The 16105-nt window shown below is 37.5% G+C and overlaps 1 protein-coding gene and 1 long non-coding RNA gene across 2 annotated transcripts; one reads left to right on the forward strand and one right to left on the reverse strand.

The window, feature by feature from the left end:
- Positions 1–4037: 4037 nt before the first annotated feature.
- LOC121765038 lies at positions 4038–4635 on the reverse strand. The gene is made up of 2 exons (XR_006042708.1): positions 4470–4635; positions 4038–4349 (listed from the first exon to the last, which is right to left on the reverse strand). It is a non-coding gene; the product is annotated as an uncharacterized LOC121765038 (long non-coding RNA).
- A 5363-nt stretch (positions 4636–9998) lies between these two features.
- Positions 9999–15519, forward strand: LOC121764283. Its single transcript, XM_042160327.1, has 6 exons — positions 9999–10514; positions 10581–10748; positions 10917–11086; positions 11303–11865; positions 13489–13829; positions 15499–15519. Exons 1-6 carry the CDS (start codon positions 9999–10001, stop codon positions 15517–15519), a joined length of 1779 nt encoding a protein of 592 aa, XP_042016261.1.
- Positions 15520–16105: the final 586 nt, after the last annotated feature.

Below are 16105 nucleotides of genomic sequence, written 5' to 3' on the forward strand. Positions count from 1 at the left end.
CAAAAATATATTCTCGTTTCAGTTTCCTAGTTTATCTCAAATCTTTCGAAAATAATTTTATTTTATGTGTTCCAGATCAATCTAGATATAACATAAAACATAGAGATCTACATCTTCTTATCCATTTTTTGAAGAATACAGTTCCCAACTAAGAGAGGAAACACATCATCGGGCTCTTGTGGAGTGACATAGATATTTTCTACCTATCACAACAGAAGTACCATGATTAACTTAACATTTTATAGCTGAAAATAATTTGCTCTAAAACTCTGTCTCCTCATTGCAAAAGATGCATTGGTTATCCTCAATTTTTGCTACGTCACACTTGATCTTTCTAGTCTTGGTATTGAATTTTACTTGCAATACAAAGGTAAGAATAGAGTTACTTTTTTCATTCAAAGAGTTAACATTTTAAAATGATATTTGAGTTGCAGTCTATGACATGCATTTTTTTGTCTTAATGTACTATATATTGGTCTCCTAATATATCATATTTTAGTTTTATCCTAGGCTTTCCAACGTAAGAAAATGTAGGATTAGTTACGAAATACGAACATAATATGTATACAAACAAAGACGTCAATTTAATTAGATAACAATTAGATTATTTTACGATCAATTTAAAATTATCAAATGACTTCCATATTTTTAAAACATACCCAATCTCATCTCCTTTTTATTATCCAAAAATTGAGATTTGGCCTTTAGTTATATATTACTAGGATTTAGTTATTTTTTATCACTACCTATAGACTATAACCATTGATTCCTAATAATTCACTTCTGGAGGGTTGATCGATGTGTAAACAAAATAAAAACGTGTTAACTTCATTCGTGGAGCTAATTTTCTCATTTCATTAATTTTGAATATTATTAATCTGCATAAAATTAAAAAATCAAAAAATTATTATGCTATTTTTGAGAACTATATACTCCCCCATCCCATAAAAAAATATGCACTTTTCATTTTCACCCGTCCCATAAAAATTTATGCATTCCATTTTGGAAAAATTATCTCTATTTATTACAACTTATAACACTATTAAACACCACTAATAATGTAGGTCCCACTATCTACTAATACTACTTTAACTGCTCTTTTCTTCTTCTATTTTATTTTACTAATTTTTTTAAATTTTTCGTGCTATATCAATTGGTACTAATTTTTTTAAATTTTTCGTGCTATATCAATTGGGTATATTTTTATGGACGGAGGAGTAATAGTGAGCTCTTTCGACGTACTGGATTATGTCAGCTGACAAAATTTTCAGATTAAACTTTTGACAATATATATCCAGTTCAAAATCTTAGTGCGATTAGTGACTGGATATGTGATTAAATATTGATTTGAATTGAAAAATTATAATCAATAGCTACTGAGAAATTATAGATTAAAATTTACATCTAACATAAGAAGATTCGTTGCACATATAAATAATACTACTCCATCGATGGTAAATGATTGTAATAAAATAATACTATTTCCTTATTCTCTTAAAAATAATACTTCACCCGTTTTAAAAGAATAAATTAGTCTTACCATTTCGGGTCGTCCCCCAAAATTTTACCAAGTCTAAATATAAAAAGTTTTTAACCAATTACACACCACAAATAATGTGAAACCCATAATACGATAACACTATTTCTACTAACTTTTCCCTCTCTATTTCTTATTTTTTCTCATGTCTCCTACTTTACCATATGCACATTATCAGTTCACGTTCCTATTGCTTTTGATATTTGGTTAATAATTGAATTCTTTTTGTTATTGCGAGATTTGAGAGATGAGTAACAATGCAAGAGTAAGAATAAGAGAAATGATTTTTAGACATAATGGCAATGCCATAATGGAGTTTAAATTGTAATTGTACATAATAACTTGTTTTTAATTAAATTCATATTTTGTATGTTTACTTTGTTATCCTTTACATTATATTGTGCATATTAATTAGATCTATTTAAGGGTATGTATGAGAGTAATTTGCTTTCATGAGATCCACATTGTTTATGATCTACATTTTTAGTTTTGTTTCTTCCTTATATGGTATTTATTTATGAATATATATTTAAATAAAATATTATAATGTCATTGTATTTATATATTTTATTGTACATTTTGTTTATGAATAATTTAATGATGTACTATCATCTAACAAACGAATAATGATGATCAAACAAGTCTTCATAAATTTAAGTTTAAATAAATTAGTATTAAATAAAAAAAATATAGCTCTTAGTTTGCTCTAGTTTTCCACTTCCAATTTGATTTCATTAATTTGTTACTCTACTATTTACGAAAGAATTTGGTTCTTCTGTCAAGTTTTATATACCATAAAAATTGTTAATTTCTTATTAATTGATAAATCAGGGTAATTTAAATTTATATTGAACTATTTAAACAATTTTATTTTATTTATAAAAAAATAACTTTTATGTGTTATAAGGAGTAATTAAAATTATTATCTACTATAACAAACTAAACTTTTATTTTCATAAATTCGTAACTTTTATCTTAAAAAAAATATTTTACTCGAAAAAGCAATAAATTTATTCTGAATAACAATAATTTTAAATTACAAAACTACCTCTTTAGCATTTTTTTTATTCTCAAGATCAATGACTTTCATTTATTACAACAAAATTTTATACATAAAAATAATATTTTTTATTCAAAAAAAAATTATTCACATAAACTTTAGTTTAGAATAACTGTAATTTGTTTTATTAATTTGAACGAATAACTTTTGTTTTATTAAAACACCAACTTTATTCACAAGAAAATAACGTTTTTAGAAAAAAAAAAGTAACTTTCGTTATCATCTTTTATTCACAAAACTAATACTAACATTTTATTCATTAGATGAAATTATTTATCCATAAGAATAATAACTATTATTATAAAATAGTAACTTTTATTTGCAATAACAATAACTTTTATTCGCAAAACCTTACTTTTATTTCCAATTATAGTAAATTTTACTCATAAGAATAATAACTTTATTTATTGGAGAAACAATTTTATTTTACTAGAACTATAACTTTTTTTTGTTACAATAAAACTTTTTTTTATAATAACAATAGTACTAACATTTTATTGATTAAAATGATTATTTTTTCACAATTATAATAACTCTTGTAAAATAGCAAAAACAAATAACTTTATCCGCATTAAAAAGTAACTTTCAGTTACAACAAACTATATTAGAGTAATAAATTTTATATATTAAAAACTATGATTTTTCATAATAATGGAAAATTTATCCCCAAAAATAATACTCCTGATTCGATGATGAAGTGCTGTTGAGTAAGTAACAAACTCCCTATCTATCCAATAGATTAAATGGTTTGAGTGATTACATGTTTAATACAAAACCATTATTGATCCTCTAAAAACAATAAATTTTTTTTATTACAATAATAATTTTTTATTCAAAATAATAATAACTTTTTTTAAAAAATAACAATATATTTTATTTATTAAGATAATAAATTTTATTAATAAAAGAATACAGTAACTTTTATTAGTTAAAATAATATTATAATTTTTATTCACAAGATTTATAAATCCTCTTAATAAATTAGTAAATTTTATTTATAAGAACACTCATTTCTAATTTTACAATTTTTCAATTCACATGAGTGTTATCTCATAAAATTAAATAGTATGTACAAAAGTACTCTAATTATAACTACAAATACTCTAATTAAGACTTTAAGTACTTTAATTAAAACTATGAATATATGTGCATAATAAGTATGCTTTAATTTAATTATCATAACTAAGATATATCTTTCCAAAATAATACTATAAGGGTATATTAGTCCCTATTTAAATAAAGTGTATGACAAAATAATACTATAAGGGCCCGTTTGGTAGTTATGTCATGTTTCGACTAGGCATGATACAATTCATGATACTTATCATAGTTTCAATAGTTAAGAAATATATATTGGGTGTTTGGTAGATTAAGATAATTGTGAGTTATCTTATTTAAGTGTTTGGTTCAACAAGTCACAAATAAGGATTAAAATTGTAATTGTCAAAATTATCCTCATTAATTTTATTTAATTACTTAATTATCCTTATGTTGTCCCACCTAGAATCACTCCTCATATCCCAAAAAGACTGTCTTCTTCTTGTGGCACACGGGAATCCCATGTCCGTATCTTCTTGAAATCACTGAGTAGATTGCTCCATCTTTTCCGGCATTGGATCGGCCCTCTGCTCACTCCATTTCGTCTGCAGTGAGACGCGACGTAGTCCCATTTGGCCTCAACCTGGTCTGATCCGAAAACCGATCCAGATCTTCTGCCATTCTGCCCTCTCTCCTCTGCCAGCCTCTTACCTTCTATAAGCACCAGAATTGGAGAAATTGGAGAAATTAGCGTTGAAATAATCCAAGACATTCGAGGGGTTTTTTTCCAAACATTTCAGATAAATCTTGAAGAATACTTGCAAAAAATCTAACCTTGAATCAGAAATAGAGTCGCAGGAGAAATGGAGTCGCCGGATGTTTGAGTCGCCGGAAAGAATGGAGGGAGGGAGGCAGAATGAGAGAATTGTGCAATTTTTATGAAGTGAGGCGTATTTTTTGTGAAGTGAGGAAGAGGCGTTAGTTTTGGATTAGGGCTAGAAAATTTTAAATTATGGGTAAAAATGTATTTTACAAAATTAACCAGGTATCCTTGATATGTAACATGCCAAAATGGGTGGTTACATATGTGACTGAAACATAGATTTTTTAATGGGCTTTGTGCGGGCCGGATACAGAACACGTGCTATTAAGTTTATTAACATAGCTACCAAATGCACAAATTAACCCGGATTAATCCTCTTATCTAATCGTAACATAGCTACCAAACGGGGCCTAAGGGTATATATATTATCTTTCCACGATCTGAATGATTCGAGAGAAGATTTATGATTATCCTTAAATTGAGCCACGATCGGATGTTAGATTTAATTTACTGAGGAATCAATGAAATCAATTTCATGTAATTATCTTTAGTTGATTCAAACCCTATTTTTCCATGTACTTTCTTAGTTTAATACTAGTGGTCAATTTAGTTTGTTTAGTTAACAAATAACCATCGCATTTGGTAGTCTAGATAATGTTACATTAATTGCAGTTCTTAGATATAGTTATTTATAATAGTATATTGATAAGACTCATTTCATGCATCAGTTTAAGGGTAAAATATACGCTGCTTGATCCGTTTATCGCGCAAAACAAGTGTTAAATGTGCAGGAATGCCGCTTGACCAAGGCAGCAAGGCCGAACTGATCAAGCAAGTACAAAAGGCGATAAAAGGCCAAGAATCGGGGGAGTTGATCAACGGGGAGTGATCAAGCAGTTAGGCGGGGACCGCTGGCTTCTAGAAGAAGAACACGTGAGGAAATGGGCTGGATGTGGCGCACCATTCTGTTATCAAGGACGACGTTCTAGAAGGGGACACGTGCTAGCTTATGAGACGCAAGGACGGAACCGAGTCATGAATCTGTTACTCAAAAGCGTCGTCATTCTAGAAGAAAGACACGTAGCAATCAATGAGTCGCTCATTCTCAGCATGAGTGAATATTTCCTGTCAAGATCGTTATCCTGCTAGAGGCCGAATCGAGCTTGTAAATAGAGGGTGTGCCATCACAAGAAAGAATCCGATCTTTTACTTTCCGTCTAGTTTAGCTTAGTTTAGTTCTCTAGAATAGCTTAGCTTAGATAAAGTAATGCGTAGTTAGAAAGGGGAATTAAAGAAGCTCTGCAGAATACTTGTTATCTGTCGGCGTATTCCTAAATTACCCGCCGAGATTTTTCTCGGTTTTACTTGCTTTCTTATTTTCCGAAGTATTAGCTTAGTTTCAATTTCACGCTGTACTGCTCTCAGTTTAATTTAATCAAAGTTATTACGTTTCATCCTCGCATTTACTGTTACGTTTTCACCTGCAATTCACTTGACCCAGTACTTAAATTTACCTTGATCAAGTTAGCAAGTTTAATTCTGCCTAGAGTAAAACAGTAGTTAAAAACTCCTAAGTTAAAGCGTGGCAGCAGCCAACCCCCTGTTCACTACACCCACTCTCGACACACCAACTTCCCTGAACTTGCCGCATTACTGTTACGCCGCTTTACTGTTAAAGTATTGCAAAATTGGGAGTTTACAGATTACATAGGTAGGAAACGAGCGAGAGCGAGTTTGAATCGATCAAGTGGTAATGAAATTTGCTAACTGATCCAATCGGTTCAGTTATTTTCAATATAACTTGGTCCGAATTCACGCCCCTCTCGAGGCCTTCCAAAATGGCGCCGTTGCCGGAGAAGCATGGTGTTACTTTATGTTTGTGCGTAGTGCGTACGTGTATATAGTCTTATTTCCTTGTTTTCTCATTTTGTTTTTCACTGTTGATGAGAAGGTACCAACGCGGTGGACACTGGAATCATCCCTTTCTATACCGAGAGACTAATGCTCATTGGAGAGTCCATGAAGCCGGCGTTGTCACCACTCATTACAGAGCAGCATTAGAAGCCGCAGCAGCCGCTGAACAGAGCACACAACCACCACCAGAACGAACAGAAGGAGAGATGGCCCTTGTAGCTGACGACTCCGGGATTGGCTTTCTGCACGCTCATGATGAGAAGGAGCCCACACATGCCATTGCCGCTACTCCTGGGATGCGGACCACCGCGACAAATCGGGAGTACTGACCGTTTTATCCCACTTCTACGGTCTTTCGAAGGAGTGTCCGTACGCCTTCCTAGAGGAGTTCTGCCGGTACTGTGATATTCAGCCCGTGCCGGCTGGATCCACATCCGAAGATTACAGGCTAAAAGCTATTCCCTTCGTTTTGAAGGGCGATGCGGGTGTCTGGCTGTCAAGGCTGCCGGAAGGATCCATCAGAACATGGGCTGAATTCCGCATGAAATTCCTAGATCGCTTTTTCCCAACATCGAAGACTATTGCTCTGAAAAGGGAGATTACAGAGGATAGGTAGGAGTACGATGAACCCCTTAGCCAGTACTAGGGCAGATTCCAAGGTTTGCTTCAAGCATGCCCCAACCACAAGATGGAGGAGAAGGAAATCTACTCTGTTTTCTACAGTGGACTCACTGTGGATAGCAAGAATGACCTCAACCTCGCAGCTCAAGGGGACTTCTCGAAAACCGCATTTAACCAAGCCGAAAATATCCTGGAGAGGCTTATTGAGGCCAAGCGGTCGTATGAGACATCCCAAAGGAAATATAGGAGAGGGGCAGTGCACGTAGCAGAGGCGTGCAATGATGAAAAGTTGGAGGCTCGATTTGAGCAGATGGAAAAGAAATTCCTAGAGGCAGTAGAGAAAGCCAGACCATCTCCACCACCTACACCAAAGGAAACGCAGTATGTGCCGCAACCGTCCCCACCAGAAGAGCATCACTACTACTACTGCGAGTTTCTCCCTGAGGTGGAGCCGCATGCCCAAGTAAATGCCGTTGGCCACTGGAACACAAATGGCAACTGAATCCAGGGAAAACAGAAAGATGCCCCATGGAGGGACCACCCCAATTTTTGATGGACTGATCAAAATTTGAACCAACCGCTCTAGTTATCAATCCAGCAAGTACAACCCTCTGAAGGGCAACTCAACTGGCCTACACGGATCCAGGATAGACCAAACACTGGAGGGAACAGAATACAGAACGTACCTCAAGGAAACTGGTCCAGTGGAGGACAGCCCAACTGGTCAAGCAGACAACTGGAGGGAAACTGGGGGTACAGACAGCAAGGCCCTCAGTTTAGCAACCAGGGAAGGTAGCCGAACAACCAGATGGTCAGCTACATCCCACCACACCTACGGGAAAATCAGCAACAATCAGCCGCGATATCAGCAAGAACACTACGGGCAATCTGACTACCCGTAACCCAACTATAGTGGGGGACCGCCGAATCAAAGATACAACCGACACCCCAACGAATGCCACGGAGATATGTTGGTACCGCACCATCCAAATGATGTGATGCGGGAAATCCAGGAGGCTCAGAAAGAGCAGCGGGCGGCGTTGGAGATGCTGACGAAACAACTCTCTCAAGTTGCAGTGTCGCTGGGCGAGTTGAAGGGATATGAAGCCACTACGCAACCACCTGGTTGTGAGAATATTAGTGAAGTATCCCTGAGGTCGGGGAAAGTCTACCAAGGCCCCAGCCATCCTGCGATATCTCCAGCAACTGGTTCTAGACCAAGCCGTGAAGAAGGGGGAGAATCCAGTAGAGTGGATCAAGTGAAAGAAAATGGCAAGGAAAAGGTGGGAGGTGAAGCCTCGAAAGAAATTCAGAAGGAGGAAACTGAAAGGGTTAAGCCTTATCCATACCGTGGAATGATGACAAGGAAAAGGGATGCCACAATCGATGTGGCAAGTATGTTCAAGGACGTGGATATGAAGGTACCGCTCTTGACGGCGTTAAAAATGCCCCCAATCAACAAGTTCATTAAAGACTACCTGGCAGGGAAGGTCAATGAGGAAGGGAGACTAATTACAGATGAGAACGTCTCTGTCGTAATCCAGAGAAGCGACTTCCCCTCCAAGAAAACTGATCTTGGAATGTTCACAATCCATATTTCTATCGGAGACATCCAGGTGGAGCACGCTATGTGCGAGTTAGGGGCATCAATCAACGTTCTGCCATACTCCATCTATCGGAAGTTAGGAGCGACCAAGCTCGTCGACACTGACATAATGATACAATTGGCCGACAGATCGTGTATTCACCCCGAGGGAATTCTTGAAGATGTGATTGTTAAGGTGAATAACTTTCTATACCCAGCTGATTTTTTTGTGATCAAGATGACGGAACCCGCAGCAAAGGAGTCGAGTGGAGTCCTACTAGGACGACCGTTCCTGTCAACAGCCAGCACTATTATAGACGTCCGAAATGGGATGATAAGCCCGGATTTCAAAGGAGAGCAGTATATGTTCAATATTGATGAAGCCATGAAGAAGCCAGCTGACGGCGAAAACGTATACTCCATAGATGTGACTGAGCCCTTGGTACAGGAGTATTTGGAGGAAGAATTCCTAAAGAGACATTTCACTGACTCCGCTGCAGATAAGGAGGTCGAAATTGTAGAAGAGTGGTACGATACCATGAAAGTCGGAGAGATGAACAACCAAGCCGTCGTAAAGGTGATATCGGAATTTAGCAAGCGCCCGAGGCTAGCTGGGTCAAGTGGGAAAGCTCAAGTGTCTAGCTTAGCGAAACGACTTGATCAAGGCAAGCCACTGGAACAAGAAGCAGCAGAGAACCCTCTGTCCGATGAAGAGCCAAAGCTCGCAAAGGAATTGAAACCTCTTCCAGCACATCTAAAGTACGCCTACCTAGGTAAGGGTGAAACAATGCCCGTTATCATCAACAGCCATTTGACCCAATGGCAGGAAGACAGATTGTTGGAAGTATTAATAAGAAATCAAAAGGCTATTGGCTGGAAGCTGACAGATTTGGTGGGCATCAGCCCAGACTTATGCATGCATCACATACGACTGGAAGAAGGATCCAAGCCACACCGCGACCAACAACGGAAACTCAACCCCAACATGAGGGAAGAGGTGCTGAAGGAAATTGTCAAGTTGGTTTCGATCAGGATTATCTATTCCATTCCCGACAGTAACTGTGTCAGCCCAGTACACATGGTGCCTAAGAAAGGAGGGATTCAGGTGGTAAAAAATGAAAAAAATGAATTAATCCCGACAAGGCCAGTTACTGGGTGGAGAATGTGCATAGATTATAGGAAGCTGAATCAAGCTACGAAGAAGGATCACTTTCCTCTGCCGTTCATTGATCAAATGTTGGAGAAATCGGCAGGGAAGCAGTACTTCAGCTTCCTGGATGGTTTTAGTGGTTATTTCTAGATCGCTGTAAATCCAGATGACCAAGAGAAGACGACGTTCACCTGCCCCTTTGGCACTTACGCTTACAGGAGGATGCTCTTTGGCCTCTGTAATTCCCGGGGCACCTTCTAGAGATGCACGATGAGCATTTTCTCGGACATGTTGGAAGACTGCATTGAGATCTTCATGGACGACTTTACTGTCTATGGAGACGATTTCGATCAAGGGTTGCATAACCTAAATAGGGTATTAGAAAGATGCGGCCAGAAGGACTTGGTTCTGAATTTCGAGAAATGCCATTTTATGGTTACTGAAGGGATAGTCTTGGGACATATAGTGTCAAGCAGGGGAATCGAGGTCGACCCAGCAAAAGTAGTGGTCATTGCAAAACTTCCATACCCCACCAACCAGAAGGAGATCAGAGCCTTTTTGGGGCATGCTGGGTTCTATAGAAGATTCATCAAAGATTTCGCGAAGATAGCCCGGCCTCTGACGAGACTTCTCCAGAACAATATGGAGTTTGAATTCTCAGATGTCTGCAAAGCCGCATTCCAATTTCTGAAGGATAGATTGATAAGCTCCCTAATAATACGTGCCCCCGACTGGAATCACCCATTTGAGGTGATGTGCGATGCTAGTGACTATGCTGTGGGGGCAGTATAAGGTCAGAAGATCGAAGGAAAGAGTTACGTCATTTTCTACGCTTCCAAAACTCTGAATCAGGCACAAAGGAGCTATGACGTGACCGTGAAGGAGATGCTATCGGTGGTCTTCGCATTCGAGAACTTCAGACCTTACCTGCTAGGGTCTAAAGTGATAGTGTATACGGACCATGCGGCCATCAAATACCTCTTGACGAAGAAAGAATCGAAGCCACGGTTGATCAGATGGGTACTCCTCTTACAGGAGTTTGATTGAGAAGCAGTGGATAAAAGGGGATGCGAGAACAAAGTGGCTGATCACCTAAGTCGAATTTTGCAAGACGATAACGGTGAAGCCATTTCAGACGCCTTCCCTGAGGAACACCTATATCTGGTCAAGACAACGTCTGAATGTCAGTGGGTCAACCAAGTGGAAGAGGTTGATCAAGCTGAGCAAGGAAGTAAGGAACAACACACGCGGAAAGAGCCATGGTTAGCTGACATGGCCAACTACTTGGTAACAGGAGAGCTGCCCGGGGGTGATGAGATTACAAGGGCACAAAAGTTGAAGCTTAAGAGCGATTCCCGGTACTTCTAATGGGACGATCCCTACCTATGGAAAATAGGGGCAGATCAAGTAATCCGACGTTGTATACCCGAATGGGAGCAGGAAGATGTGATGATCCACTGCCACGAACTAGCTTGCGGTGGCCACTTTGGACCAAAGAAGACAGCAAGGAAAATACTTGATAGTGGGTTATACTAGCCTTCCATCCATAAAGATGCTTACGAATTCTGCAAAAGGTGCCCTCGATGCCAGCTTACTGGAGGGATATCTACAAGAGATGAGATGCCTCAGATTCCCATTATTGTCTGTGAAATATTTGATGTATGGGGAATGGACTTCATGGGACCCTTTCCCGCGTCTGAAGACAATCTCTACATACTGGCAGTGGACTATGTGTCTAAATGGATCGAGGCGAAGGCAACTAGGACGTGTGAGTCCAGAGAATTGGCGAAGTTCTTGAAATCAAACATATTTACCCGATACGGGGTGCCACGGGCCATTATCTCTGACCAAGGAACTCATTTTGTCAACAGAACTATCGAAGCCTTGATGCGAAATTATGTAGTCCACCACCGCCTATCCACACCTTATCACCCGCAGTCTTATAGACAGGGTGAAGTTTCTAATAGAGAAATCAAGGCAATTCTAGAAAAGACAGTCAATCCCATCAGGAAAGACTGGACCCGCCGACTGGAGGACGCACTCTGGGCCTACAGGACAGCTTTCAAAACGCCTATCGGAATGTCCCCATACCGATTGGTATTTGGGAAAATGTTGAAGGGGTTGGCAGCGGAAGCGTGTATAAATCTCCGATCACATGAATTTGATCTATTTAGCAGATTATTCAGACAAATTCTGTTCGCGCAATTATCACACGTATCATGCTCATAACTTGAATTAAAACATGCTTTAGCATATAAAATCCGTAAAACATGCTTACTATGGAATTAGCCAATTTACCTCGTTGATTCAATCAAGAATCGATGATGGCTTGCTCCGTCTCCACGTGAAGATCTTCAATACAAGACCTCGGATCTTCTGACTGGTGTCCCGGACTATACGCTGATATTTGTGTGGGCAAATCTCACCAACGTACTAGGACTCGAATAATAGAAGACAGAAACTGCTCACGGAAGAGGCACAAATTTCGAACTCTCTCTCTCTAGAGGGGGACGAAATTTTTATGTAGAAAAAGTGTTTTCTGTCTCCTTTATTCTCCTATTTATATTAAGTCACAAAATGGGTCCAGTCAAGGATCTAAGGAAGAATTGGATCAGGCCTCACCCAATTAGCTTTTTACTAATTAAATTAAACCCACAATTTAATATAAACTTATATTGGAATATTACAAGCAGCCACTACAGAAGTAATATTGCAGTGCCTTTCCAAATTCGAAATTACAAGTACTTCGGGTTTCCTTTATTTGTGTTCAATTCATTTCCCGCGCTTAAGATAGAAACATCCATTAATTAATTAATGTCTGCTATGGACTTAATTAATCAACATATTTAATCTCCGAGAGTGGACTTAGCAAGAAACTCTTATTTATTATTCATAGAGTAATCAAACTCCAACTAGCTAGGTTCCGAATAATAAAACCTTGTTTCGAGCTCCTCTTGTGGATGTTATCAAACGAGACTCTTCTCGCGCACGATTCAACGTAATAGCAATCCTAGCACCGCTAGATAATGATCACCACTACCCAATATACCTGGATCGTTGGGTTACGAAAAACCCGCACCTTTGGTACTCAATATCGTATGCTCAATGCTAACGTACATTGATTAAGAAATTATTATCAAGACCTCGTCTTTCGGTAGATAGCATAAAGACTCGTCTTGCTGTTAGATCCATCCAGTGCTGTTAGAAATAATCAGACTAACATTGCAACCTTTCACGATAGGTAGTCTAGGCCTATCTGGGTTGTGAAATTCTTCTTTTTCTTTGTTCAGAACTGACCGTGTTACCTTAAAGTGGACGACGCCCACAACCGGTCTACTAGAACAAAGACTTAGACTTTGTTACATTCTTATACATTTTAATATGCAATAGACAACCATTAAATGTAAAACATAACAACATTATGACAAAAATAATACTCCCTCCGTCCCATTAAATATGCAACATTTACTTTTCGGCACATGATTTTATGTAGTGTTGTTTTGTGAGTTAATGAAGAGAGAGTAAAGTAAGAGAGAAGAAAAAGTAGAGAGAGTATTATTTCCATTTTTAGAAACGTTTCATTTTTAATGGGACAGACCAAAAAGGAAAACGTTTCATTTCTAATGGGACAGAGGGAGTATGTTTTATCCATTGGAAAATAACAAGTAGAGTTTTACAGTATCCAATCACTCGAAAGGTGATTTCTAGTATACAAAATCCTAACAAATGTGCCATTTACCTGTGTGGGTGGAACATCAAGCCTACTGGGCAGTCAAAGAAATGAATATGAACACCGAGGCTGGAGCTGCAGAGAGAAGAATGCAGCTACAGGAGCTTGAAGAGCTCCGTCTGGATGCCTATGACTCTGCCATGTGGTACAAGGAAAAGATTAAAATGTGGCACGATAAAAACCTTCACAAGAAGGAACTCAAGGTGGGCCAGAGGGGACTGCTGTTCCAATCCAAACTAAAATTGATGTCAGGAAAGCTCAGATCAAGGTGGATATGTCCTTATACCATTATCGCCCTCCGAAAGAATGGAGCAATCGGACTCCAAGGAAGCAATCCAGATTCTCCTTCCTTCATGGTGAATGGTCATAGGGTAAAGCCATACAGAGAAGGAATGGAGGCATTTATGGTGGACGACATTCCACTACTCATGCCTAACTCTCTCTCCAGTAATCGGGTAAAAGGGATGATCGGGTACTCATGGGTAGTCTGCTTAATCAAGCGACAAAGTCTTAATCTATTAAACTGATCAAGTGACATCCTAAGGTAACCCGGTCAAGTCCTTAGTAGTTAGTGTAAATAGTCTTTAGTATGTTAGTTTTATTTTCTTAGTTAATTAAAAGTCGGAAGAAAGGTAGAGAATTAGAGTTTTGTGATTCAAGCCAAGTTGGGCGAAATATTGATTTCATTAATTGGTTGAATGAATAAAATGATAACAACCTATCCCTATTTATAATACTAGAATACTAGCTTATGGAACAAGAAAACAATATATGAAAAGATACTATGAATCAAAAGATAACTAAATAAAAGATATGGAAGATTATGGCATTAATGTCTCGTATCACTAAGCGACGAGACAGAGCTTCCATAGCGGCGTCTCGCTGCAGGCTCATCTCGCCGGGACGAGACCGAACCCGCAGTGAGACGCCGTTGCGGATGCTCTTAGGTTTCTTATGAAACGTTTAAACGTTATACAAGTCTAAAGGTTTGATTATCTTATAAATTTTGGTCTTAAAAGGACGAGACCGAGCCCGGAGGAAGACGCCGCTACGGATGCTCTTAGGTTTCTTATGAAACGTGTAAACGTTATACAAGTCTAAAGGTTTGATTATCTTATAAATTTTGGTCTTAAAAGTTTCAATAACTGGGACATTTGATATAATAACTGAGTCGGATACTAATATAAAAACCAAATATCATAAACTCACATACTGAAATAAGTCAAAGAACGACAGACTAGACTAATTTATTACTATTAAATTTATTTCGGCTATTAACGTACTCTTCAATATTTTCATATTTTTCTAATCATAAATCCCTTGAAAAGCAATATACCATGAAAACTGTCGAATATCCATTGGGCCAGTTTTTCAATTCTTATTTGACTGTCGAGTCAATTCTTTTTACAATACTTCATACATTATTTTTTAAAATGATTTAAAAATAATCTTCTTATTTTTTTAAATCTGTATTTTTCAACTGAACTAAAAACAGACCAAAAATGACTTCCATATTATTTAATTTTATATTCATTTAACTATAAAAAATATAATAGTTTAATTTTGATTATAGTTAGATTTACTAAAGTAGTATAGTTAAAAAAATAAGATAAGTAGTATAGTTTAAAATTAAACTATTTTACTGCATTTTAGTTAGGTTTACTAGTTTTAGCAATTAATCTCCTCCCTGTGGGCTCGACACCTTTTATATTGCATTGCACGTCTGTATACTTGCAGAAGTAGTATTTTTAGGAAATTATAACCTACCACCAATGAGGACCCTTAGATTTATGAGCAGATTCAACCGTAGTCTGTCACGTAGTAAGTTTGATTGCCTATGTATCGCAGATTGCTTGTAACCATATGACGAGTTGTTTGTCTATGTATCACAGATTGCTTGCTTAGGCTGTCATTTTAACTATGGGGTCACCATAGTGCTTGCTTAGGTTGTCATTTTAACTATGGTGTCACCATAGTGCTTTGATTTCATATCGTTGTTGCTTGAAACATTATGCTTAGTTGCTTGCTTATGTATCGCAGATTGCTTATCTATTGTTGTGATTTTTAGGCAATTTAAGTACACAAAAAAAGTAATAATTCCTAAAAATACTACTTTTGCAAGTATATAGATGTGCAATGCAGTATAAAAGGTGTCGAACTCACAAAGAGGAGATTAATTGCTAAAACTAGTAAATCTAACTAAAATGTGTTAAAATAGTTTAATTTTGGGTTTTTGATCAAGGGGTGAGTGAAGGCCGAAATGAGAAGGAAAAATGCAAGGGAATCACGATAAAGAGGGAAGACTACTCTTAGGTTGCTTGTTCACATGAATCCTAAAGTCTATTTACTTTCCAATATTTATCAGGATAGTGTTGATTTTACGCTCTCACACAGCTGATCACTGATCGTGGAATTTTACACCTAGGATAAGTTGATCAGGTCTCCTAGGCTCTACTGAACAACCCCTCACTCCCACAGTCGCATAGTAACCTCGGGATTAGCTTCTAAAAACTTTCAACACACAAGATCCACCTCAGACCATCCCCTGATCAGTTTTAGCCAGGGTTTCTTATCTATGTTAGCTCCCTACTCCAAGTTAAAGAGACATTGAAGTTAAGACCTTTACCGGATTAAGTTTGCTAGAAAA

This window comes from Salvia splendens, chromosome 14 (assembly GCF_004379255.2).
Source record: "Salvia splendens isolate huo1 chromosome 14, SspV2, whole genome shotgun sequence".
Lineage (NCBI taxonomy): Eukaryota > Viridiplantae > Streptophyta > Magnoliopsida > Lamiales > Lamiaceae > Salvia > Salvia splendens.

What these genes read in the sequence shown, in the direction of transcription:
- LOC121764283 (XM_042160327.1), top strand. Translation starts at nt 9,999, where the DNA reads ATGAGCATTTTCTCGGACATGTTGGAAGACTGCATTGAGATCTTCATG. An exon ending in AAGCTTAAGAGCGATTCCCG is followed by an intron (nt 11,087 to 11,302) that starts GTACTTCTAATG and finishes ATTCTGCAAAAG; the next exon opens with GTGCCCTCGATGCCAGCTTA. An exon ending in TCATGGTGAATGGTCATAGG is followed by an intron (nt 13,830 to 15,498) that starts GTAAAGCCATAC and finishes TATGTATCGCAG; the next exon opens with ATTGCTTATCTATTGTTGTG.